Below are 27,053 nucleotides of genomic sequence, written 5' to 3'. Positions count from 1 at the left end.
CTGGCTGGGTTGGTCCAGTCCGTGGAGCGTGTGACTCTTGATCTGGGGGTTGTAAATTTGAGTCCCACATTGGGTTTAGAGATTAAAGATAAAAAAATTAAAAAAAAAAAACCTAATTCAGTAGTTCTTATTTATTAAATCCTAGGAGCTATTATCAAAGGGCCTGGGGGTTTATGATATGAGTTCCAAACTTTAAAAAAAAGATGTTTCTTTGATTGCGTTTATGGTTGTCTTTTCAACTGTGCGTGAAAATTTTATTTTCACCGGGTCATATTTATTTGTCTTCATTTAGGGCTATTAAGAAGAAATCTGTGGCCATGACTTAGAAAGGGCCTGACCCTCTCCAAGACTGAAAATGCAGCATCTCTGTCTTATTCTGGTTTATTTATGGGTTTATCTAATTTTATTATTTGGAGCGGGCAGTAGCCTTGCATGGTTCAAAGCCAAAAACGATCCCTCGACGTGATGGAGAGGTGTGACTGGTGCCTGACTTTTGCTGGCCCCTCTGCCAGCCTCCTGCTCCCTGTATGTAACCGTTTTTAGTCATTCCCCGCACAGCCTTTTAGGTTTTTTAGGGAAGCGTGAACAACATACAAAAGGTAGAGTATTGTCTTCGCCATTCCGTACCTTGCTTTAAACCTGTGCTAAGCGTGCCCCTACTCTCTCTCAGAGCTGCGCAGCATCCCCTTTGTTGGTCACGCAGAAGTGGACTTCAGTCCCTAGCCATGGACACTGGGGTCCTTTCCAGGCTCCTGCTGTTACAGACAAAGCCTTCGTGATTAACAGTCATTTTACGCGTGGGCAGGTGTCTCTGTGGTGGAGATCCCCAGAAGTGGGTTTGCCCGATCACATGCTGAGTGAGTCTGACTCTGGGTAAACACTGCCAGATGTCCCTTCCCATGGACTCCCTCCCCTTCCCACCCCCTACAGTGGTGTTTCTGAACCTCACCCCTCCCCAGTTATAGCAGTATAAGGAGGGAAATAAAATTGAATTTAAATTGCCTCCAAAGAGAGGGGGCACCTGGCTGGCTGGGTCAGCAGAGCATGTGACTCTTGATCGCGGGGTCTTGAGTTCAAGCCCCACATTTGGCATAGGGCCTACTTTAAAAACAAAAAAATGTATTGTCCCTAAAGAGAAGAATACGAAGGAGTAAGATTTTGGCGGGTAAAGTTAAGCTTTGGAAGGCCACAAATAATTAATGTCTAAGGTGGTGTTCTTTTTGTCTTTTTTTTTTTTTTTTTTTGCATCCCCAAGAACCAATTTTGACCTCCTCAGGTGATGTCCCTACCTGCCGGCACCCCACACCCCCTGCCTTGAGAGCAGCCGGCAGACGCGGTGTGTTATCGCCCCCTGGTGGTGGGAAATGGTATCCCACTGTGGCTTGCTTGCTTTTTTTTTTTTTTTTTTTTTAAACCAGCTCCAGTATAATTGACCTATAACTACACATATTTAAACTGTGCCTTTAGGGGCACCTGGGTGGCTCAGTCGGTTAAGCATCGACTTCAGCTCAGGTCATGATCTCACAGCTTGTGGGTTCCAGCCCCCACGTCAGGCTCTGGGCTGACAGCTCAGGGCCGGGAGCCTACTTGGGATTCTCTCTCCCTCTCTGTCTGCTCTCCCCTACTCGTGCTTCCCCCTCTTAGAATAAATAAATAAACATTAAAAAAAAATAAAACCTTTGCCTAATCCGAGGCCAAAGAAGCTACTCTTTATTTTTGCCCACACCTCTGGGACTGCACATTTGGGTACATGTGGGTTTTCACATTTTCACACCCAGAGGAAACGGACGTATCCCTCTTAGACCCAGTGAAACTCTTTGGTAACAGTGTCTGGGCTGCACCCAGGTGTACATGTGCACGTTTTGTTTGGTTGTTTTCTCAGTCCAGCACTTGGGACCCCCCAACACATTTGTGATCAATGAGGTTCTCGCCGCTGGGACATCGGGCTTGGGCGTTGTAAAACCCAGCGGTGGGTGGCTCGGGGGAGGAGGCTCTTTATCAGTGGTGGGTCCTGCTGTACCCACCACCTTCAGCTAAGATTTAACTGATGCACGCGGTATGGCTTCCTTCCAACGTGCCCCTTTCCCGGGGTGCCGCACCCCTGTAGTGGGCTCTCCCACCATGATGTATTATTGTATGTAGCTGTGCTGTGAGCCCCCACGGCATTAGGGCTGCGAGGTGCCCGTGGGGTGCGGGGTCCCCTCGGTGAGAGGGTTGGTGCACCGTCGTCTGTCACAGCCCTCCTGGGCCTTGTCCTTCACGCTCTGCCTGTGCGGTAATGGCTGCGGTGCGCCCCAGCCTCTGAAGTGTGAAGAGTGGACCCGCGTCCCCGGGGGCTTGTCAACAAGGAGGGGCACCAGGGCGGGTGCCCAGGGGCTGTAGGGCAAGGCTCAGCGGGTTATGCCTCCAGGAGAGGTGTAACCCTCCTTCGCTGAGGGCACACAAGAGGCAGAGGGCTTTCAGCTGGAGCCCACAGAAGCCCCTCCCTGCCCGGTGCCCAGTGCCCAGTGCCCAGTGCCCAGTGTGGGCCCCAACAAGGTGATTCGGGTGAACTGGCCCCGGAATAACCCAGGCTTCCTCTCCGCAGGCTTCTGGGGAAGGAGTGCCAGCTCCTGGCTGTGCGGGCTCCTGCTCTTGGCTGCGTGTCTGGGCTTCTACAGGTGAGAGTCTGGGGACGTCCCTGGGGTCCCTGTGGTGGGCTGGGGTTTATTATAGCTAATTGACTTTAATTCATGAAAACGGTCAGGGTTTTGGCCCACAGCCGTGGTCCCGGAGAAGGTGTTACCCACATGGTCGCTGTCATTTTGCAGATAAGGAAACGAGGGAACACGGTGGTGTTTTCTGCCTCAGGTGCCCACTTCGCAGGGACGCAGACCCCCAGCCAGCGCTCGGCTCTGCTCCCTGATGAGTTGTCGGCATTTATAGGTTCCCTGGGGAGAGGTGGGGGGCAGAGGGCTTCTGAAGGCAGTGTTTTACAGCCTGTTAGAAACACCGGTTACATAGAGCTCACACCGTGCTTTAAATGCATTTACCGAAAACAGATAACACCTTTTTTTTTTTTTTTTTTTTTACTGCCTTTCATTTGTTTAAAACAAACAGTAAAGTTTATGTTTCCAAACCAACTTAGTAAAATTTCATTCCCTTAAAAAAAATAGAATCTACTGGATCCTTTTCAGTGCACTGGTTTTTATTCAAGGTGAAACTGCCCCTGGCCTCAACTTTGAGGTGGAAACTGAATGTTCACATGTACAGTCGAGACCGCAGGAAGGCATTTTCACGTGGTGGTTAACCTTGAGAGCTGTACGCGTTTTCACTGATGACTTCCGTAAAGTAATTTGTTAGGAGTTCACACTTACTGGATGTCTATCCTGTGCTGGGCACTGAGCAAAATGCTTGACGGATGTTCTTGTACATTCTCTCAACAACCTGTAAGATCTGCATTATTGTCCCCGTTTCACACCTGAGGAAGGTGAGGCTCCAGAGGTTAAGGTGAGACGCGGGTTATAAGGAGGAAGTGGCAAGGCCAAGACGCAAACCCTTCCAAACCCACTTCCCGGGCCCCTGAGGGCGAGTCGACCTGGGGCCAGCATCTCATCTCAGGGCTGCGGGTCCAGCCAGTGCGTGCTCTGGAAAACGGTGCCCTCACTGTCGGACACGTCAACACATTGCCCTGGAGAGGCGTTTACTGAGCCTGGTGTTGGTGTGTGTGCGTGTGTGTGTGTGCGTGCGTGTGTGAGTGTGTGCCCCAGGATGTCACTGTCAATGGGACAGCTCCTTGTCTTGAGCAGTGTCCGATCTGGTAGGGGGAATACACAGGTGATAGGCTGCCACGAGAGTGGGGACAGGCTTTCCCGGATCTCCCAGGACGAAGACACCCCTTGATCCGCCAGAGGTGGACACTGACCAGGGCTTTGAAGGGCCAGTCTGGTCTAAGCGACAAGTGCTGGTGGAACCGATGGAACAGTGCTGGTGGGGGCAGTGGTACTCGTCCGGGTGGCCCCTGCCCACCGCGTGGGGGTTGTAGACCAGCACAGGGACCTCCTGAGTTGCTGTGCTGTCCTCCTGGGGCCTGGTGTCCACTTCGGAGCTTGCCTGCGTCCTGCTGCGGGTCAGGGGGCTGAGCTGGCTCCACAGTCTGTCCGGCAGGTGATCAAGGCCCCACCTGAACTTTATAGGGCAGCAGAACTCCGTCCTCTGCGAGCGGCCTGTCCCGATGTCTGATTCTTAGAATGTGCCCTTGAACTACATGAGAATATTCTTCCTTGTAGTGTAAGGACCCCAGGGAGCGCTGAGAACATGTGGCCCCTTCGGTGTCATGCCTTCAGCTTTTTGGAGACACCTGTCCCCGTACCCTGCCGCTCCCCGCTGGGTCCCAGTTCTGAAGCCCCTCACCCCGCCCAGACTCGCTGAAGTTCACAACATGTGTTACAGCAAGCTTCCCAGGGTGGCAGCCCAATGGGTCTGGGGTCTGGGGTCTGGCCTCTTTTCTCCATCGAGATGCCATGGTTCTTTTGGGTTATTCATCCAGCGCCTCCTTCCTCTGCATTATCCCGTGTTTAGATCTTGTTTTTTCTTCTTTTCTCCCTCATTTCGACACACCTTGGATTCCTTTTTAATTTTTTTAGACTGGTAAATGTTTAGTACCCAAAAGACTCACCCGATTATTACTTTAAGCTTCCTTCTAAAATATTTATTTATTTTGAGAGAGAGAGGAGGGGCAGCAAAGGAGAGAGAGAATCTCAAGCAGGCTCCACACTGTCAGCACAGAGCCCACCGTGGGGCTCGAACTCACGAATTGTGAGATCATGACCTGAGCAGAAATCAAGCGTCGGCGCTTAAGCGACTGAGCCACCCAGGCGCCCCCGGCTCCCTTCTGTGTTTTAACAGGCCCCCTAGGTGATTTGGATGCAGGCCGACATCGGTCTCTCTTTCTCTCTCTCTCTCTCTCTCTCACAAAACAAAACAGAAAATAGAAGCGGGGGGGTGCCTGGGTGGCTCAGTGGATTGAGTGTCTGACTCTTGATTTTAGCTCAGATCATGAGGCGGGCGGGGGTTGTGGGATCAGGCTCCACACTGAGCGTGGATCCTGCTTGGGATTCTCTCTCTCTCTCTCTCTCTCTCTCTCTCTCTCTCTCTCCCCCCCCCACCCCTCTCCCTGACTCATGCACTCTCTCTATCTCTAAAGAAAAATAAAAGAGAGAGAGAGAGAAATAAACATAAAGGAATATAGAAAGGAGGCATGACTCTAGACTTGAGAGTGTCCGCAGGTCACCTGGGGAACTTGTTAGGAAGAGAGCTTTCTACCTACACACCCCTCCTAAGTGCTCAGCACTGTGCAGAGGCCTGGAATTACCTCTAGAAACGACTCCTCAGGTGAACGGGATGCCGCGGTCCTCGGCCCTGCTGTTGGTTACTATGGTGATGGGATTGCGTTACAATGGTCCAGATGACCAGCAGGAGTGGGGATGGGGCCAGAAGGGCTCTGGTCGGGCCCCACGTCCATTTTCTCAGGAGCCAGAGGCCAAAAGGGTGAGAATGTGTGTGTTAAAGTCTCAGCCTCGAACCCCCATCCTGTCGGTCCTCCCGCCCAGCGAAGACTCAGTTTCACACTCTTGTTTGTCCCCCAGCAATGTCTTCAGGCTGATTCCCGGACGGAGGCGGATAGGAAGAGTCTCGAAGGTAATGGCGGCGTCTTTGGATTCAGGGCGGTTCCTTCTAGAAAGATCTAGAGCAGAAATAGAAATACACATATGTACTGAATTGGAGGTACTTCTAACCAGAGACCCTCGGTTCCCAGTGTGACTCCCGAGTCCTTCCCTCCACCGTGTTTTCTCAAACCTTGACAAAGGACAAGGCAGAGAAAGTTCTAGCTTGCGCTGGAGAGAACACGTTTACAGAGTTCATGCACTGCCCAGCGGGCTGTGCGGCAAGGCCGGGATTCTGGGAGGGATAGTGCCTGGTATGGGTCCCGGGGTCCCTTCAGCCGCTTCGACGGGGCCGAGCGGGGGTGGGGGCCCTCTGACCCCGTCAGGGCCCAGACAGGTCGAGGCTCAGTGTCCTCTCAGAGCTCATTCCTTCCAGAGCTGGCCTCTCTGGCGACCTGTGAACAGATAAGGTGACAGCTCCCAACCGGGACGCGTCACGAGCCCCCAGGGCGTGGCCCGACCCCAGTTCTCTCTCCGTCCAGCTTGGGGGGCCCACACATGCTGGTCGGATGGCCAGGTGGATGGTGGGCTCAGCTGGTGTCACTTTTCTCTCCAGCAGCACTGAGGGCCGTCCCCTGCAGGGCCAACGGGAAAGCCCGCCATCGAGGTAGTGACTTCCGCTCCTTCCTCCTCCCTCACAAACACTGGCCTTCGTCGGCCCCACTGAACTCCATCCAGGAGCCTGTCTCCCCTCCCCCCACCCCCAGGCCTGGCTGGGGTCCCCAGGGGCCGGTGGGGAGGGGGGATGCACCCCTAATCCTGGCCTGGGGCGCCCCCCCTCTTGAGGGCACGGCTCTTTGTTGGCAATCGCTACTTTTCACGAAGTGAGTCGATGGAACCTTTCCTCCCTCAGCCAGGATGGCGGCCGTGTGGTCCCGCAGGGGATGCCGCTGGAGACAACGCAGTGCAGGTGAGGGGCGGGGAGCGGGGCTCCCGGGGCTGACAGGGTGAGGGGGGCCTTGCCAGAGCTCTCCTGGGGATTCCAGGACCCACAGGGGCAGCCACGGCTCCTGCCTCCTGGTCTCTGCTCCTCCTCCCCAGGTGTGTGTGTGTTCGGGGGGCAGTTTCTCGAGAGGCCGTGGTCACGCCCTGCGGGTGGGGCCGTGCACCATGCTCCCAGACACGGTCAGCTTGTCCAGGGTTTCTCGGCCCTGCTTCAGATCCCCCGCTCCACTCCCCTGGCCCAGGCTCGGCATCACACGGGAACTTTCTCCTCAGGGGCCATGACGTGGCTGGCCCTGGAGGAGACCTGCCCGCTGGCGCGGGAGCGCTTCCCCCAGGACCCGGCCCTGGGCTGAGTGCTCTCTGTTTCCCTCCCTCAGTGAAAGGGACTGCCCCCCCGGACGCCTGCAGAGTCCCTGAAGTCCCCAGGTATGGGGACCACCTCTTCGGGTGTTCCTGTGCCTCTTTCCGAGCAAGTCAACATGTGCCTCCCCATCCCCTTCCTCACCCCCACCCAGTCCAAGGCCTGATTCCCGGAGGAGAGGAGGGTGATGGGGGAGAGGAGGGTGATGGGGGCACAGGAGAACAGGAGGAGACGTTAGATGATGGGGGTCACAGGGGGTTTCCACTTGACCTCCAGCCGTGGGGCTGCTCAGTGTCATGCCCGTGGCACACTCAGCCCCGGCCTCTCAGCCCTCAGCTCAGCTAACACCTGAGGATGATGTGGCCCTGGGAGGGCATGGAGGTGGGCGCGGCATGGGGGCTGGATGGGGTGGGGGTGGGCCTCCGTAGTTGTGAGGTAGACCCGTGGTAGGACTTACAACACAGGGAGAGAGAGAGAGAGAAAGAGAGGGAGAGGGAGGGAGAGAGAGGAAGGAGATGTGGGGAGTCTAGAGCCTTGGCAGTTACCAGAGACCTTGAGGCGTGACCCCCTTTCCTCTGCTTGGCTTTTAGCCTCATCGGTTTATCACTGGGAAGCATGTGGCGTCCCCAGGGCTGGGTGGGCACGTTTGACCGCTGTCTGTCTAGTGAGTGGACAAGTGACTAGTGGACAAGAGCAAGAAAGGAAGGAGGGAAGGAGGGGGAGCAGGAGAGAGGAAAGGAGGAAGGAGGAGGAAGGCAGGAGGGCGGACGGGCAGGCTGGCAGTCCTGTGGTGCTCCTGGCACAGCTGGCCATCTAGATGGGGAGGACGGCACCTTGCAGCTGTGGGCGTAGACTGCCTGGCTCCGAGACGCTTCTGGGTGCGACTGTCCGCCTCCCTGACTGACGCGTGTCTTCTCTGCAGGATGGTTTACCCCAAGGCCCAGCTCCTGCAGCCTGCGTAAGTTAGCACATGCCTGCTGTGGCCACCGGCCCGCCTCGAGTTCTCCTCGCCCTCACTGCCACCTGTCCTAGCCTTTTCTTTTCCTTCTCTTGCCGTGAGAGGGGGCTGGGCTCATTGCTGACGGGTCTGGTCCCGGGCGAGGGTGCCAGGGAAGGCGCCTCCAACTCCTGGGCCCGGGGAGCATGGGTGTCCACAGAAGGCACGGAACCCTCTCTCGTCTCTTCCTGGGGACGCAGGACAGGTCTGGGCTGGGTTCCCCCGGTGCAGGCGCCCGGCCTCCTCAGCCCGCACCTCCTGGCTGTTGTGCCCCAGATGGCGCTGGCAGCCGGTCCCTGTGGCCTCAGACAGGAAGGTCGCCCTGAGGCCACGCTGGTCAGCCCTCGCCTTACAAGCAGGGAAACTGAGGCTCAGAGAAGTGAAGGTGCTTGCCTGAGCTGTGCGACCGGCCAGGGCGCGGTCGGGTTCCGAGCCAGGCCGCGCGAGCCCTGTGCCGGGAGAGCTGCGGGTGTGCACTGTCATTTCTGACACCAGTACCCACGCCTCCTTGAGTCCTTAGAGCCACCCGGAGGCCGTGACACCGGACACGTGACCTCCCTGGAATGAGAGGGCTGTCCCTGGGGAGGACACACACACACACACACACACACACACACACACACACCCCCAGGTCCGAAGCGCTCCATTTAAAATATCTCAAAAATACGAAGTCTCTTATTTTAAAAACCGATCACGTATTGAAAGGATGGTGCTTTGGACGTCGCGGGTTAAACAACATACACCAGATTAATTGTAACTTTACCTGAGACAGAGCATGAGTGGGGGAGGGGCAGAGGGAGACACAGGGTCAGAAGCAGGATCCAGGCTCTGAGCTGTCAGCACAGAGCCCGACGCAGGGCTCAAACTCACAAACCGTGAGATCGTGACCTGAGCCGAAGTTGGGCGCTCAACCGACGGAGCCCCCCAGGCACCCCTCACCTGGTCACTTTTACCTTTGTGTGCTTACTAGAACAATTTTAAGTTACAAATCTCTGTTGGACACAGCCCATCTGGAGGGACAGGCTGGCGTGAGCCTGTTCCCGTGGGTCGTGGAGCGGTGTCCCGAGAAGCCACGAGTGAACGGGCACTCGTGAGACGGGATGGGAGGAGAGGAGAGAGGCGTCCGTGCGGGCTAGGGTGGCGAAGGGACAGAGAACGTTCTGTGGGGCTACACCGGGGGGAGGGGAAGCCCTCGAGATGGGAGGGGGCTGGAAGCCTAGCTTTGTCCCTGAAGAAAACTCGTGTTACCCCCTACTCCCAGCAAACAGGTAGGTTTCCCACAGGGAACGATGCCGCCGCTCCCCCCAGTCAGCAGCCCCCACGGCGGGGGCTCACTCCCACAGCCCGCCCCCCGCCCCCCACGTGCCAGTCGCAAGTTCTAGGTTGTCACCTGTGCTTTTGACGGACCGGCTGTGGCTCAGGGCTCCCACCGGCCCCTCCTCGGGCTCGATGACTTTCTAGAGTGGCTCCAGAACCCAAGAAGACCGTCTATGCTAGAGTCTCGGCGTATCACCAAGGTCGCGGGAGCAGCCAGGGGCACAGGTCCCCAGGGGGCGGCGTGGGGAGGCCAGGGAGCCTCCGTGCCCTCTCGGACCCCGTCGTCAGGATCTGGTGGAGGCTCCCTCACACGCGCACCTGCCGGGAGGGTGGGGGCTGGGGCTGCAGTGTCACGCTTCTGACCACGGCGTGGTCTTTCCGGTGGCCAGTCCCCATCCCGAGCCATCCAGGAGCCCGCCCCGGGTCACCTCATTAAAACAAAAGGTGTCCCTATCACCCAGGAAGTTCCAAGGGGTTTAGGAGCCCCTTGTCAGGATCTGGGGTCAAAGACTGAATATATGTTTCTTATGGCCAAGTCCCTATTGCTGGGAAAGGGCTTGGCTATTGCTCTCACTGAGATGCAGCTCCTTCTTGGAAATGGGGTTGGGGGCCTCCCAGAAGGAGTGTCCTGTGGGACCCAGCACTTGGCGGTGCTCAGAAGACACTCCACATGGGGCAGTGAGGGAATGGCAGGGTCAGGGCTCAGGGGCTGAGCTTGTGAGGCAGAGAGCACTGGATTGGGAGTCTGGAATCCCGGCTGCGTCTAACTGCGCTCTCGTGGACTGTGGACCTTTGGTCCTTCCTTCCCTGGCCCACCTTTCCATGCCCTGCTCTAACGCACTGTGACCTGTTCCCTCTAGGAGGGCAGACGTGCTGGTCATGACCCCCTGGTTTGCTCCTGTCATCTGGGACAGGGTCTTTGACTCTGCCATTCTGGATGCACAATTCGAAAACACCACCGTTGGACTGACCATTTTTGCCATCAGAAAGTAAGTGAGATCTGGGACGCCTGGGTGGCTCAGCCGGTTAAGTGTCTGACTCTTTGGCTCAGGTCATGATCTCACAGCACCTGGGTCTGAGCTCCGAGCTGGGCTCTGCCCTGATAGTGTGGAGCCTGCTTGGGATTCTCTCTCTCCCTCTCTCTCTCTGGCCCTCCCCTGCGCGCGCTCTCTCTCTCTCTCTCTCTCTCTCAGAATAAATAAACTTAAAGAAAAAAATAGGTAGGTAAGATCTTGGCAGCTGTGCGGAGAAGGACACGTGCCCAAGCTAAACCAGGAAGCCAAGCCCCAGGTAGGGGGCACTCCTCACCAGATGTCTCCCTTTGCCAGGATGGGGTGCTCACAGGGGGAGGGGGAGGCGTGGGTGGCTTTGTGGACAGGTGAACCTGGTGGGATTTGCACGGGCCACCAGGCACACCCCTGCTCAAAATAGCAGCCCCACACCTGAGAGTCGTCTGCTCCAGAAGTGACCGTATCAACCATTCAGAGGCCTGGCAGCCACTGCTGACCACTTAGCGGGACTAACCCTGTGACCCAAACCCATGAGCAGGTGCTCGGCCGCCCCGATGCGTTCCCCTGGGAGGCTGACTGAGGCTTGGCGTCCCATTTAGCCGGAGCAGGCTTACTATGCGGTGGAGTTGGACCTGAAGGCTCCAAGCTGCATTTACGGCTTTGGGGTTAGCTTGTTTGCTTTGGAAACCGGCTCGTGTTTCACATCCGGCACCTTCGCCGGCATGTGTCGGGCGCCTTTGCACGTCGGCACACGCAGACCTTCCTCATTCTTTCGAATGGCTGCCCACTCTTACTCCAGAGCCACTGCATTCCCCACTTGAGCTGACCGTTCCGGAGAGCTGCCTCAGGCAGCACCCTTGCAGACAACCTTGCATGGCGAAGCTTTTCAGTTGCGCGGCCGAGTTGCGAAAATGTCACAGTGAACGTGTGTCTGCCCACCACCCGGACTCCGCCGCTAACGTTCTTGTTTTTCCCCTTCTCACTTTGCCTGGTTTTATTGGGATATAATCAATATATAACATCGTCTCGATGTAAAGCGTACAACATAATTGTCTGATGTGTGTATGTGTCGTGAAACGATCACCCCAGGAGGACCTACTCTCGGCAACTTTCAAATATGCGATATGGTATGTCAGCTGCAGTGGCCATGCTGTGCGCTCCGTTCCCACAACTGATTTATCTTATGTCTGGAAATCCGTACCTTTCGACCACCTTCACCGCTTTCCCCAGTCCTGCACCTCTTGCCCCTGGTAACCACTTATTGTCTGTTTCTGTGGACTCGGGGTTTTTTGTTTTTGTTTTTGTTATTTAAAGACTCCACACATAAGTGGGATCACACAGTACTTATCTGTCTCTCTCTGGCTTATTTCACTTACATAATGGCTTCGAGTGTCAGCCATGTTGTTGCAAATGGCAGGATTCCTTTTCTTTCCTTCCTTCCTTTCTTTCTTCCTTTCTTCCTTTCTTCCTTCCTTTCTTTCTTTCTTTCTTTCTTTCTTTCTTTCTTTCTTTCAAGTAATATTTATATATCTCACACTTTGTTTATCCAGCCATCTGTTGGTGGACACTTGGGTTGTTTCTCTGTCCAGGCTGTTGTAAATACTGCTGCAGTGAACGTGGGAGGGCAGGTATCTCTTCAAGATACTGATTTAGGGGCACCTGGGTGGCTCAGTCCATTGAGCATCAATCACCTAAAATGATTGCTGAGTGTCCCAGGGTCATGGGATGGAGCCCCTCATTAGGCTCTGAGCTGAGTGTGAGTGTGGAGCCTGCTTGGGGTTCTCTCTCTCTCTCTCTCTCTCTCTCTCTCTTCCTCTCCCTCTCTCTCTTAAAAAAAACCTTAAAAAAGGATATTGGGGTGCCTGTGTGGCTCAGTCAGTTGAGTGTCTGACTTTGGCTCAGCTCATGATCTCACAGTTCGTGATTTCGAGCCCCACATTGGGCTTGCTGCTGTGGGCCTGTCAGTGCAGAGCCCCCTTCGGATCCTCTGTCCCCCGTTCTCTCTTCCCCTCCCCTGCTTGTGCTCTTTTTCTCAAAAATGAAATAAAACATTTTTTAAAAAATTAAAAAAGATACTGATTTAATTTCCTATCTTTACCCCCATCTCTATCATCTATCTCTTTCTACATCTCCAGAAGTGGGATTGCTGGATTGTAGGGTAGTTCTGTTTTTTTTTTTTTTCTATTTTTTTTAACGTTTATTTATTTTTGAGACAGAGACAGAGCATGAACAGGGGAGGAGCAGAGGGAGAGGGAGACACAGAATCTGAAACAGGCTCCAGGCTCTGAGCTGTCGGCACAGAGCCCGACGCGGGGCTCGAACTCACGGACCGTGAGATCATGACCTGAGCCGAAGTCGGACGCTTAACTGACCGAGCCACCCGGGTGCCCCTGGGTAGTTCTGTTTTTAACTTTGCAGGGGCCTCCCTACCATCTTCCGACAGTGCACAAATGTGCCCTTTTCTCCACATGCTCTCGGGCACTTGTGTCTCTTGTCTTCCTGAGATGAGCCTTCTAACGGGTGTGAAGGGATGCCTCATGGTTTTGATTCGTGTTTCTCTGACAATGAGTAATGTGGAGCACCTTTTCATGTACCTGTTGGCCATTTGAATATTTTCTTTTGTATGATTTCAATCTTCTTAAGTTTGCTAAGATTTGTTTTGTGGCCTAACATATGGTCTATCCTAGAAAATGTTCCATGTGCCCTTGAGAAGAACATATGTTCTACCACTATCAGATGGAATGTTCTATGTTGTCTGTTAGGTCCATTTGGTCTATAGTCTTGTTCAAATATGCTGCTCCCTTACCGATTCTCTATCTAGGTGACCTATCCATTTTTGAGAGTGGCTTATTAAAGTCAGCCATCAATATCGTATTGCTGTTTATCTCTCCTTTTAGTTATGTTAGTATTTGCTTTATGTGTTTAAATGCTCTGATGTTGTTGGGTGCATAAATGTTTACAATTGTTATATCTTCTTAATGGATTGACCCCTTTATCATTATAGAATAACCTTCTTTGTCTTCTTTGATCATTTTTAGCTTAAAGCCTACTTTGGGGGCGCCTGGGTGGCGCAGTCGGTTGAGCGTCCGACTTCGGCCAGGTCACGATCTCGCGGTCCGTGAGTTCGAGCTCCGCGTCAGGCTCTGGGCTGATGGCTCAGAGCCTGGAGCCTGTTTCCGATTCTGTGTCTCCCTCTCTCTCTGCCCCTCCCCTGTTCATGCTCTGTCTCTCTCTGTCCCAAAAATAAATAAACGTTGGAAAAAAAAAATTAAAAAAAAAAATAAAGCCTACTTTGTGTGATATAAATATATCTTCCCGTCTTTCTTTCTGTCAGTTTGCTTGAAATATCTTTTTCTATTCCTTCACTCTTGGTCTGGTCTCTAAAGCTAGAGTAGGTCTCTTTTAGGCAGACTATTGTTGGATCTTTGAAAAACTTTTTTTTAATCCATGTAGCCATTCGACATCTTTTGAGTGGAGAATCCTTTTACCTTTTAAAAAAGGTAATTCTTGAGAGGTCTCAAGTAATTCTTGAGAGGTCAGGACTTCATGTTGCCATTTTGTTCATTGTTTTCTGACTGTTCCGTGGACTCTCTGTTGCTCGCTTCCTCTCTTGCTGCCTTCTTTTGTGGCTGGATGACTTTTCACCGGTAGCTTTGACTCCTTTACTATTCCTGGTAGTGTATCCACTACAGATTTTCCCTCTGCGGGTAGTAAGGCTTACATAAAATATTTTCTGTTTATAACAACCTTTTCTACGCTGATAACAACTTAATTTCAATAGCTTCTATAAACAATACTTTCACTTCTCTCTCTCTGTCTCACATTTTAGGTGATTGGTGCTACAATTCACATATTTTTAAATATTGTTTACATAAACAGATTACTATATTCAGGGTTGGATTTTTTATGTTTGTTTTTTTAACTCTTAGAGTTGTGATTTATGCACCGCCATTACAACATCTGACCTTGACTGTATGTTTACCATGACCAGTGGATTTTATCAATATATTAATGTTTTTATCATATTAGTCAGCGTCTTCTTCCTTCTGCTGGAAGAGTGTGATGCCCTGTAGCATTTCTTGTAAGGTGGCTCTACTGGTGATGAACCCCCTTAGCTTTTGTTTGGGAACGCTTTCTCTCTCCTTCATTTCTGGAAATCAGCTTTGCTGGGTGTCGTATTCTTTCAGCATTTTGACTATATCATCCCTCTCTCTCGTGGCCTGCACAGTTTCCAGCGTCACATGCTCTTCCCATTGAGCCACCCAGGCACCCTCCTTATCTTTGACTTTTAACAACTTAATTATAACGCATCTCTCCGTAGCCCTTTTCAGATTCAACCTATTTGGGGTCCTTTGAGCCTCATGAATCCAGATGTCCGGGTCTCTCATTTGGGAAGTCTTCAGCCATTATTGTTGTAAATGTATTTCCTGCCCATTTCTCTTTCTCTCCTCCCTCTGGGATTCCCATCATGCATATATTATTTCTTTTTATGGTTTCCCATAAGTCCATAAGCTTCACAATTAACATTTTATTGTACTTGCGTGATCGCTAATCTACTCGTCTGGTCATCCTTCTGTCCATCTATCCATTCATAGTTGCTTTTGCCATGTGTGAAGGTAAATCTGGGACATCAGCACACTCGCCCTAAATACTTCTCTGTGCATGTCATTAACTGGAGCTTGAGATGTGTTTATGGTCTTTCTTCTTCCCAGGCAAAATGTACATACACGAATTCCCTGGGTTTTGGCGAATACATATCGTTGTGTAACCAAAATTCTTTCTACGTATACAGTGTTCCCATCACCCCCAGAACGTTCCGTCGTGCCCCTTTCAGGCCAACCCCTCCCCCTACAGCCTCTCCTGCGGCATCGCTTGTCCTGATTCTTTCCTACTCTAAGATTATGTTTGCCTCCTGGAGCCCTAAAGCATATCCTGCTTTGTGCTGCCTTTTCTGAGAATCGTAATTTTGAGATTTAGCCGTGATTTTGCGTGAACCGGTAGCCCTTTCTTGCTGCTTAGCGTTCCGTGGGGTGGGCGCACCACAGTTGCCTGCTGCACTTTCCGTCTTGACGGACTCCTGTTTCCAGGGCTTGGACACTATAAGTAAATATGAGTTATGTTGGACAGACCTTTTGCGGACACGCAATCTACCTTTTCTCCATTGGACATCTAGGAGTAGAACCACTCAGGCTTAGGCGAGAGACGGCTTTCCTTTCGTAAAGAACCACTCCACACGTTTTTCCGGTTTCACGCCCCCACTCACAATACACGGAAACTCCGGCTGCTCTACCTGCCTCACCAGCATCTGACGGCGTGAGTCGCCCGTGAACTTTTATACCTGGGTCCTTATACTCACATACGAGTAGATCTGCGGCATAGAGTCCGGGCAGTGGAATCGGGGGAAGAATATACACATTTAAAGTTTGAGTGTATTTTCTCCTATGCCCTCCGAAAGGGTTATACAAATGGTTACTTGCACCAAGGGTACATGAGAGTGCCTGCCTGCCTTCCCGTACTCTCAGCCACACCGACGTATTCACTTAGTCATCTGTTAAAAAAGACCTTTACTGAGCAGTTATGACGTGTGCACAATAGGGGTAAGGTAGTTTCCCAAGCAGACAAAGGCCTACTTTCACGGAGCTACGTTCTAGACGGAAAGAATGCGTAAAGATGGAAAAGACGGGAGAAGAAGTAAACACAAATACAAAATATGTCAAGGTGGTGATAGGGGCTCTAAAAGAATACCTAAGGCTGGGTAAGGGGTGGAGAGGGATGTATCTTCATATTTATTTGTGTATCTATTTGCTCTTTCTTATTGGGTTATAATTTCCACGTCGTAAAATGTACACCCGTTCGAGGGCATAGCCTGCAGCATCCGCTCCCTCTCCCCACCGCCTCATGCATCTGCGTTGATGCTAGCAGGGAGACCTATGAGGCATATGCAGTTCTGGGCATTGGTCAAGGAATGGAAGCTATTATAGGGGGTGAGCACTGCAGGGAACAGGGTCCCAGCCCCAGGGAACAGGCAGTATGAGGGCCCAGAGGAGCATGCCTGGCCTGTGTCGGGAACATCAAGTAGCCAGCCTGCCCGGACAAAAAGGTGGACAAGAGGAGAAGGAGACCACATCAGAGGCGGGTCTTGTAGGGTCTGGAGGACCACTGTAGTGTCCTGAATTCGTTTTTAGTTTTTCTTAAGGACAAGGAACCATTTGAGGGTCGTGGGTTGGAGAAATCCATCATCTGGACATTATCTATCATTTGAACTTTGGCCAGCCTTGTGGACTAAGAAAATACCTTGTGGTTGAGACTATCTGCTCCATACCCAAGCAGTCTGAAGGCCTCCTTTTACTATCCAGTTGAGATACATGGTCTTTAGCTAGTCTAGTAGATTGGCTATGGTTTTATTTTTATCTTTCAATTAAAAAAATTTTAATATCTTAAAATATTAGACATAGAATCGGAAGACACAGAATCGGAAGCAGGCTCCAGGCTCTGACCTGTCAGCACAGAGCCCGACGCGGGGCTCGGAACTCACGGGCTGAGATCATAACCTGAGCTGAAGTCCGACGCTCAACCGACTGAGCCACTCAGGCGCCCCATATCTTTTGATTTTTAATCATGGTAAAATGCACAGAACATTGACCATCTTAACTATTTGTAAGCGTGCGTTTCGGTGGTGTTAAGTGTTCACATTGTGGGGCAACCATCCCCAACATCCATCTTCAGATGCAAACCTGAAATTCTGTGCCCATTGAACACTAGCTCCCCATTCCCCCCTCCCCCAGCCTCTGGCAACCACCCTTCTGCTGTCTGTTCCTATGAACTTGCCTCTTCTGGACACCTCCGTCAACTAGATTGACTTTTGCAGTTGGCTTATTTCACTTAGCATGATGTCCTCAAGGGATGGCCATGGTATTATAAGCTGGTTTTGCCTAAGTCTGTTTTTCTGCTGCTGTTTGATTGTGTTTAACACCCACCGTCTCTCCTGGGGTGCTTGTTGGTCTTAGATACGTGGCCTTCCTGGAGCTGTTCCTGCAGACGGCGGAGAAGCACGTCATGGTGGGACACAAGGTCTCCTACCACGTGTTCACCGACCGGCCGGGGGATGTGCCCCGCGCGCCCCTCGGGGAAGGGAGGCAGGGGGTGGTCCTGGAGGTCCGGAGCTACTGGCGCTGGCAGGACGTGTCCACGCACCGCATGGAGATGATCCGGCGCTTCCTCCACGAGGTGGACTATCTGGTGTGCGCGGACGTGGACATGAGGTTCCGCGACCACGTGGGCGTGGAGATCCTGTCCCCGCTCTTCGGCACCCTGCACCCCGGCTTCTACGGGGCGGCCCGCGAGGCCTTCACCTACGAGCGCCGGCCGCAGTCCCAGGCGCACGTCCCCAGGGACGAGGGCGACTTTTACTACGCGGGAGGCTTTTGCGGGGGGTCGGTGGCCGAGGTTCTGCGGCTCACGTCGGCGTGTCACCAGGCCACGGTGGTCGACCGGGCCCACGGCATCGAGGCCGTGTGGCACGACGAGAGCCACCTGAACAGGTACCTGCTGGACCACAAGCCCACCAAGGTGCTGTCCCCCGAGTACCTGTGGGACGAACAACTGCTGGGCTGGCCCGCCGTCGTGAAGAAGCTGAGGTATGTGACCGTGCCCAAGAGTCACCAGGGCATCCGGGACTGAAGACGGGCTGGCCTAGTGTCCGTCAGGGGTGCCACCCTGACCCCAGCCGTCAGAGAAGATGGCCTGTCGCCGCTCCCTTTCTCTGTCCGGTCGCGGGACATCGCCGAGGCCCGGCACCGCCCGCATCCGGCACGGGCACAGTTAGGCCTGACCGGGGGCCTGCCGGGGGTGCGGCTCCAGCAAGACCCCTTGCTCTTCGGGTTCCTGGTCAGAGTTGCAAGGTCGCTTGCAGCCGCGGGCAGGACGTGAAGGTGAGGCCGGATCAGGACCCCCCTGGCTGGTGCCTGGCTTCCCGGCAGCCTGAGGCACAGCCCGCCGCCCGCTGGGGCAGGACAGCCCCCCCCACCCCCGTGGCCTCCCTCGGTCACTGCGGTGTTGTGGGTGTTGCGCTTGCCCTGTCACTGCCACTAAAATGTTTCTGGCGGATGAAGGGAATTGCGGGTTGTCCCGGAAACCTGCCTTGTGCGCTTCCTCGAGGCCCCGGCCAGGACTGAGTGCTGCAGTCTCTCCGCCTCGCGTCTCCCTTCTCACATCAAGGACAGGGCGGTCCGCGTTGCCACTGCTATTTCTCCGTGACGTCGTCCAACTGTTACAATTTCTGGGTCACTTGCCACTGTAAACGGCTCCAATTTTATGTCGGATGCTTTTCTATTTACTTTTTTATTTTTTTAAGGTTTATTTATTTTTGAGAGAGAGAGACCATGAGCTAGCGGGGAGGGGCAGAGACAGAGGGAGACACAGCATCCGAAGCAGGCTCCAGGCTCCAAGCTGTCAGCACAGAGCCTGACGTGGGGCCCGAACCCACAAACCATGAGATCATGACCTGAGCTGAAGTCAGACGCTTAACCGACTGACCTACCCAGGTGCCTCCCCCAAAACACTTTTTTAAAAAAGTTTATTTATTTTGAGAGAGAGAAAGAATGAATGGGGGTGGGCAGAGAGAGAGAGGGACAGAGGATCCTACGTGGGCTCTGTGCTGACGGCAGAGAGCCTGATGTGGGGCCAAAACTCACAAATCATGAGATCGTGACCTGAGCTGAAGTCGGATGCTTAACCAACTGAGCCACCCGGACACGCCAACTAAAAAAAAACACTTTTGAGGTGTGCAAAGAAACAGGAACATGGACCCCGTATACCACTGAAAACAAAGCAATTGACAGAAACCGTTCTTGAGGAAGCTCATGCATTAGACTCTCTAGACTTACTTAAAACAAACTATTTCAAATATGCACAAATACCTAAAGGAAACCACGAGAACAATATCTCCTAGGGAGAAGATAACAATGGTGAATGCATTAGGAAGTGCCCCTCCTCTCTTTTTGAGGAATTTGGGGACAAGTCATGTTAATTCTTTGTCAGATGGTTGTTAGAATTAACCAGCAGTGAATCCTGGCACTGAGATTTTCTTTGTTGGGAGGGTTTTGATTCCTGATTCAATCTCTTACTATAGGTCTATTCAGATTTATTATTTATTCTTGAGTTGTTTTTGGTAGTGTTTATATTTCTAGGAATTGATCCTTTTTTTTTTTAGAGCGAGAGAGAGAGAGAGAAGTGGGGCTGACTGGAACTTGTGTTTTACCTGAAGTGGGGCTCGAGCTCACCTGATGTGGGACTTGAACACACGAATTGTGAGATCATGACCTGAGCCGAAGTCAGTCTTAATGAATGAGCCACCCAGGCGCCCAGAAATTTACCCGTGTTATCTAGGCTGTCTGATGTGCTGGTGGAAAACTCTTTGTGGTATCGTCTTATAATCCTCTTTATTTCTGTAAGGTTGGTAGTGATGTCTCCACGTTCATTCCTGATTTTAACAATCTGAGTCTACTTCCCCCCCAACCCCGATCAGGCTAGGATGGGGCTACTATTATAAACAGCAAAGAGAAAAACCAGAACATAACCAGTATTGGTGAGGATGTGGAGAAATCAGAACCCTCGTGCCCTGTTGGTGGGAAAGTAAAATCTGCCACCGCTCTGGAAAGCAGTGTGGTGTTTCCTCAAGCATTAAAAATGGAACCGGCATATGATGCAGCCATTCCACTGCTGGATACACATTCAAAGAATTGAAAGCAGGATTGTGAAGAGTTATTTGCACACCCAAGTTGCAGCAGCACAATTCCCAGCAGCCAAGAGGCAGGAGCACCCCCAGTGTCCACCTCCACCAGTGAGTGATGGATGAACAAAACGTGGTAGGAACGTGCATTGGTTCATCACCCAGCTTTCAGCGGGAAGGAATTGCTGACACCTGCCATGTGGGTGAACCTTGAGGACAGGATGCGAAGAGAACTAAGCAAGTCACGAAAACACAAACGTTGCACGGTTCCACTTCTATGAGATGAGGTATGTAGAGTGGTCGGCCTCACAGAAGCAGAAGGAGCAGGGTGGTTTTGGGGAGCTGGGCAGGAGAGGGAGACCGGGAGTTGTTGTCCACCGGGTATAGAGTTCCGGTTCTGCAAGATGCAAAAGATCTGGGCATCGGTTGTGCACCACTGAATACGCACCGTGATACTGTGCTTCAAGGTAAATATATATTTGGTCTTCGCCCCTGTTTCTGGCACAGATTTCCCCAATTTCCCGAGTGATGAAAACCGTGACACTGCCTTTTGCTGTGTTCATGGGTGGCTTTTGGACTCTACCTGAGGGGGGAGGCTGGCTGCTGGGGGAGCCAACCCTGGGATTAGATGGCTGGAACTTTCCATCCCCTCCCGCCACCTCTGGGGAGGGAGAGGGGCCGGAGACGGCGTTCAGTCCCCAGTGACCAGTGATCCAATCAATCGTGCCCGTGTAATGAAGCCTCCCCGAACGCCCATCCGACTGGTGAACACGTGGAGATAGCAGAGAGTGTGACATGCTCGGTTACTGTCACGGGGGCCCGAGTGTGCACGGGCACTGGCTTCGAGGATCCCAACAGACCAGGTTTGGCCACTCACCGCTGACAAAAGCCAAGGGCAGAGAGACACAGGAAAGGGTGGTGACTCAAGAAAGGACCATTTCGGTGAGGCCGGTGCTGGGAAGACGGGGCTGACATCTCAAGGTGCTGCAGACAGTCCTGGTGGTGGTTCTCTCTCTCTCTTTTTCTTTCTTTTTTAAATTTTTTTAATGTTTATTTTTGAGACAGGAGAGACAGAGTATGAGCAAGGGAGGGGCAGAGAGAGAGGGAGACACAGAATCGGAAGCAGGATCCAGGCTCGGAGCTGTTAGTACAGAGCCTGATGCAGGACTTGAAATCACAAGCTGCAAGATCATGACAGGTGCCCCCCCACCCTGTGAAGTTTTATTTGTTTCTTAGGATTTTACATGAGGACAATCTAGGACAATGGTCATGGGTACTTGAGGTAGACAGTGAAGGTCGGGTCGATCGCTGTCTTGGGGTCAATCCCGCGGGGTCTTGCTGACGTCAGGGACGTCCGTCCCTGTTGCTTGAGGGTTAGTTTGGCTGCCCTCAGGGTCTTTGGCTGGCGTTACGAGACGAGCTGGGAGGAAGGACCCGATCGGTCAGGAAGCACAGATGATGGGCAGAGAGCAGGGGGGCTCCGAGCCTCCTCTGCACCTTGCCCTGTGCTCCCCATCCCTTCCGCCCGGCTGGTCCCGAGTGCTGTCCTGTGTGACAAACGGGCGATCTAGGAGGTGACAGGCTTGTCTGAGTTCTCTGAGCCGCCCCAACGTTATTCGAACCCGAGGGCAAGGTTGTGGGAACCTCCTCTCTATAACTTAGAGACGCGGGCGACCTCTCTGCCCGGCCGCTGAGTGACCCCTGAGTTGGCCGCACAGAGACTCCAGGGGCCACACACAACAAAGGAAACAGACCTCACGCGGTTCAGAGAAGTCACAGCCCCGAAAAGCAAACAGTAGCAGCTTCACGGAGCAGCAATGATGAGGCTCGGGGAGCGGGGGCTGCAGAACTGAACGGTGGGCGGGTCGCCAACCTTCGACTGGAGCCAAGCCCCGCCCCCTGCAGGGCCGGGTCCTGGTGGCTGCCAGATGTTCCACCTGCTTCTTCGCGACTCCACGGCCGGCCGGACACAGCGACGTCACAACGTGGGTCAGAAACACAAACATCTCTGGGCATCCACCGCCACCTGAACTATTGTCCATTTTTGTAACTTGAGGTGGGCAGAGAGAATGAGGGCAAGGCCCTGAAGAGGGTGGTTCCTGGCCCAGACTTTGTGTTTGGGGGTAAACGCCATGCAGACGGGCCTTTGCTGGGCCTGAGGAGGGGACAGGTGTGGGGACCCCAGCCGCAGGCACTGCTGTCCCGGTGATGCCACCTCAGGGTGCCCGAGTCCACCTGCCCCTTGGGGAGCACTTGCGACCCTCCGCTCTACCTGAGGGCTCTGTCCTGCCCCAGAGGCACCTCCTCTCCTGCCAGCCAGGGCCACGTGCCCCAGGGAGCGCGGGTACCCCTACGGCGCTGGGGACAGAGCCAGTCTGGTTAGGACACCGTCTCCCAGAAGCCCTGAGCTCCAGGCCGCCACGGTGCTCCCCCTCCTCCTCCGGGCTGCGTGGGCCTAAGTCCTCCTCTGCTCAGGGACCACCCTCTGTCCAGGCTCCACACGCTGGCACTTGGGGCAGGTCGTCTGGACCTTCTGGACTCGTGTTTCCTTGCCGGGAACATGGGCAGAGGCCTCCCTCCCAGACTCGCCACAGGGAACACGGCCAGGAACATTCAGACCGTGCCAAGGAAGATGCCACGTGGGGGACCCCGTTGGGTCGTGCAAACCGATGAGGTCACGGTGGTCGGCACACGGCAGGCACCTGAGATCCCTGGCTGAATTACGGAAGGAGGGAGGGATGGAGGGAGGGAGTGAAACCACAGAAGCGGGGTCCACACCAGGTCAGGTCAGAGGGCGTCACAGCTCGGGCCCTGGAAGTGGGCGCGGGACACGTCCTTCTGTCCCTCCAGCGCTGACCTTCCTCCACGTAGGACCTGCTGACCTCCTGGATCATCTTCACCTCCTCCGCAAACAACGCTGAGTGTTCCCAGAAGGGGGACAGCAGGCAGGGGCCAAGGAGGGGCTTCCAGAATCCTGTGCCCTGGGGGACTCTGGGACAGCCTTCCAGGTGGCCCCTTATGTCCTCCAGGCACCAGGCCACGATTCCACCTCATGTCTCAGGGAATGCGCCAACCCATCTAGAAGGCCCGTTATGTCCCCATGTCACAGATGGGGACACCGGGGCTAATAGCACAGCCTGAGTCACTAGTAAGACGAGCTGGGTCAGGAAGCCCATCTCCTTGACTTTGGATTGTCCTACCCGCAGGCGTGCATCTTGGCGTCCTGGGGCTCGGGGTCCCTCCTCCTGGGGGATCCCACCACCCGCCGAGGGCCCCTACCCACTGAATCAGGGGAGCAGAGCTGACCAACCTGCCTGGGGCCCCACATGGGTCTGGGGAAGGGCCGATCCCGGGCTCTGGGGGCTCTCCCAGTACTTGGCCAGCCGGTCCCCTGCAGGACAAGGACTTCTCGCTGGGCATCGGCTGGGGCCTCGGCTTCCTCACATTGTCACCTGGGCTGCCAGTCCCTAGAACAGAAACCTGCCCGTCTGAAGGTGACCACCGCTGCCTCCCTCGGGTTTCACTTGCCCGAGTCCCTCCCCGGGACGACCCGCATCTCTGACGCCTGCTCCCATGGGGGTCGCCTCCCCTTGGACTGGGACGTGTCTGGCCTCCATCCCGGGGAACGCACTGGCTTTGGCGCATTATTTGGCCCAGAGGCCTGTGAACCTTTCTGGCCCTGGGTCGTGAGGGATGCTCTCCCCTCTGTGGTGTGACCGTCCGGCCTTCTGAATCTCCCGGTTTCTGTTTGGGCCACGGGAGGACCAGCCGTGTCCTGTCTGGCTTCAGGCTGTGGTGTCACAGCACGCACAGGGGTCTCCACCCCGAGACCGTGCCCATTGTCACCAAAGGGGCCTCCATATTCCCACCTAATCCTTAATCCATTGTGATTTCAATATCAAACGAGAAAAAGTCTATTTCAAACGGCCACAAAGTACAAAAATGAATCAGTCCCATCTGAAAAGTCGGTGCAGACCCAAAGGTATCTCTTACAAGATTCCAATTGAAGGAAACCTCCAGACTAGGTAACAGAACACGGAGAGAAAGCAGACTGGGGGTTCCCAGGGGCTGGAGGGGGCACGAAAGGGGAGTGAGGGCTCTGGGTACACGGTGACCCTTGGGGATCGAGATGTTCTGCAGCAAAATTCTGTGGCGGGGTTCAAAGCGTTGTGAGTGTACCCAGGGCTCAGGAATTGCACAACGTAAAATACATAAAACATTTTATTGAAGATTAATATAGATTATAACTAATGAACAAAGAACATAATACCTAAAAACTAGAAGAGAAAAAGGATAAGGGAGAAGAGGAAGAGACATCTTGGTGGGGGGTCAGGGTCAGGGATTGGAGAATGAATTTGAAATAAAATATAATAAACAAAAAATAAAACAAGATAAAAAAAGCACCCTGTATAGGTCTTCAACCCCTTGATTTTTGGCCGACACCCATGTGGGATCAAGGGCAGTGGCAGGGGCGGGGAGAAGGGCGATGGCAGGAGCAGTGTTGGGAGCGAAAGCGGGAACAGTGGAACCAGCAGGAGCAGGACCCAGCTGACCCTGCTCAGGTGCCCGCGGTCCCCGCACAGGTCCCAGGTCACCTGCTGGCTCCCGGGCCCCTGCAGGAGTCGCTCCGGATACCACGCCTGCCTGCAGGTACGCCGAGGCCCCCGATGCCTTTGGGCCCGGCTCTGGAGCCGACCCGGCTTTTGCTCCTGCACCGGACTCTTGAGAAGAAAACAGAGTGATGGTTGCAGCGGCTCCAAGGCCTCAGGGTGAGAGGAGGGAAGGTCCCCCACCCCACCCAGCGCCGGCCTCTCCAGGGGCCTTTGCAGAGACACAACTCACCCCAGAGCCTCCCCGAGAAGCCGCGGCCAGGAACCCACACCGGGACCTCTGCCCCCCTGCGGTCCCCCGCCGGGGCTCTCAGTCTCTGCTCCTGGCCCCACACCAGCCCCCGGGGGCTCCTCCCAGGGTGGCCCAGCACCACCCGGGCCCCGTGCACCCCCATCGCCCACCCCCAGCCTTCTCACCCTCGGACTCTGACTCCGGGGACTCCAAGTACTGGTCCCAGGACCAGTGAACGAAGACCTTACGGCGGGGCCGGGGTGCTGGAGGAGGCTTTCCCAGGACAACTCCAGGCCCTGCTTCCCCAAACCTCAGTGCGGCCACTCTCTCCACGGGTCCAGGGTGGCCCTCCAGGGAGACGGGGCACATGCACAACTCTGTAGGGCGAGTGAATCCAGATTCCGCCAATCGTTTCCCGATTTCATCGGTTGATTTCTGTAAAGACAGTGACCCGCGGATGGCCCGGAGACATCACAGCCCCGCCCGGCCACCTCAGTGTCCTTCCGCCCTCTCCCCCTGCAGCTCTCAGATCGGACACAGACCTGAGTGTGCACAGACCTGCACCCGGAGCACAGTGACATCCACCTACAGGGCTCGGGATGAACGTTGGGGACAAGAGGGCCACCCCAGCACACCCTGTCCCTCCTAGCCAGCCTTGACCTGGGGTGTGAGCATGACCCACCCACCAGGCATCTGACCCCTTCATCAGCTTGCACCTGCTCAGGTGGGCCCTCCACACACGACCCCTCTTACACACACACGCACACACACACACAAACACACACACACACACACACACACACACACACACACACACGGAAGGGGACGTGGGGCCGCACAGGTCAGATCAGAGTGGTGTCGGGCTGGACTGGAATCTCGGGGTCCCCTGTGTTACCTTTGGGTCCCTGCGAGCTAGAGACCTGAGGCGTCCTGTGGACGACCTGACCCAATGTCTCCAGGGTCGGGAAGCGTCGCGGCCACGGGCTCCCCCGAGCCGGCAGCCGCGGGACACGGGCACACAACAGGAGAACATGTTTGTCAGGCAAAGGTGTCCCAACGAATGAGCCCAGTCGGGCGCTGTCCCCAGAACGTGGGTGCCTGGTGACCCGGGTTCCGAGTTCTGTTGGGATCTGTTACCAGGGAGGTGAGGTCACTTCCTGGGGTCCCCTTACCCGGCTTCCTGCTCCTACAAGAGCCCCTCCCAGGCTGCAAAGGGCTCCCCTCCACCCCATGCCCTGTCCCTTCAGTGACACCAACACAGCCCAGACACGTCCCCGCGAGGCCTGGTGCAGCAGGTGCCGCGTCTTTGGGGCCACAGAGCTGGGTTCAGACCTCGGTTTTCCCCCTGACCAGTGCTGGGACCCTGCATTGTGCCTCCCGTGGCCCCCGGTCACCCATCTGCGCAGTGGGGTCCTTCTGGCATCTACTCGTAGGGTTACCATCAGGGAGCCACCTGTAGACACGTCCCGTGCCTGCTATCCCATGAAGCTCGTGGGCACACGTGATCGTGGAAGGACGAGGAAGGGGTGGGCCTGGCACAGAACACACTCACGTGGGCCTGGGTCTGCACCGGGTCCAGGTACAGCCACCCCTCCTGCCTGGGTGCCAGGCCCGGGGGAAGGTGGAGGTGAACTCGTTCAGACCCTGTGCCCTCCGGACATGCACTCCAGGGGCCCCATTGCATTTGGGCTCAGGTCCCAGAGCCTGGTCTGGGCCTACGTGATGGGCGGTCCCCACTGTGGCTCCCCGCCTTCCCAAATCCTGGTCCCACGTGCTTCTGTCAACCCCTCCCCTCCTGGGTGGACGGCCCCGTGTGACCAGGTTCTAAGGGCTAGAATATGATGACCAGGTGTCATTTCTGGGCCGATGCATGGAATTTCTGGTTTCCTCTCTCGTGGGTCCATTCTCTGTCTCTGCCTCGGACTCTGTCTCTCTCTTTGTGTCTCATAGACGCAGGTCCTGTGGGCTCCAGGGTCCAGGTGACAACCCTCAGAAGCCTCCCTTGTGGCCCGTGTCGCTCCCCAGGCCCGGTGCTCAGCTCCCTCATGAGGCCTCCTCGGCCCAGCCAGGGCGCTGCCTGGGGAACTACTTTCTAATGAGGACCCGAGGCTCCATCAAGGAGGGTCTTGACCTCGGTCCCCACACC

At 54.6% G+C, this 27,053-nt stretch overlaps 1 protein-coding gene across 1 annotated transcript; it reads left to right on the top strand.

The window, feature by feature from the left end:
- Positions 1-1,255: 1,255 nt before the first annotated feature.
- Positions 1,256-18,151, top strand: ABO (ABO, alpha 1-3-N-acetylgalactosaminyltransferase and alpha 1-3-galactosyltransferase). Its single transcript, XM_053204395.1, has 8 exons — positions 1,256-2,660; positions 5,374-5,679; positions 6,262-6,312; positions 6,559-6,615; positions 7,028-7,076; positions 7,934-7,969; positions 10,186-10,314; positions 17,343-18,151. The coding sequence occupies exons 2-8, from the start codon at positions 5,466-5,468 to the stop codon at positions 18,013-18,015; spliced, it is 1,209 nt and encodes a 402-aa protein (XP_053060370.1). The 5' UTR covers positions 1,256-2,660; positions 5,374-5,465; the 3' UTR covers positions 18,016-18,151.
- Positions 18,152-27,053: the final 8,902 nt, after the last annotated feature.

This window comes from Acinonyx jubatus, chromosome D4, assembly GCF_027475565.1.
Source record: "Acinonyx jubatus isolate Ajub_Pintada_27869175 chromosome D4, VMU_Ajub_asm_v1.0, whole genome shotgun sequence".
In the NCBI taxonomy this organism is placed as follows: Eukaryota; Metazoa; Chordata; class Mammalia; order Carnivora; family Felidae; genus Acinonyx; species Acinonyx jubatus.
This window is presented reverse-complemented; position numbering and strand designations above follow the sequence as displayed.

What these genes read in the sequence shown, in the direction of transcription:
- ABO (XM_053204395.1), top strand. Translation starts at nt 5,466, where the DNA reads ATGGGGCCAGAAGGGCTCTGGTCGGGCCCCACGTCCATTTTCTCAGGA. An exon ending in CGGGAAAGCCCGCCATCGAG is followed by an intron (nt 6,313 to 6,558) that starts GTAGTGACTTCC and finishes TTCCTCCCTCAG; the next exon opens with CCAGGATGGCGGCCGTGTGG. An exon ending in ACCATTTTTGCCATCAGAAA is followed by an intron (nt 10,315 to 17,342) that starts GTAAGTGAGATC and finishes TGTTGGTCTTAG; the next exon opens with ATACGTGGCCTTCCTGGAGC.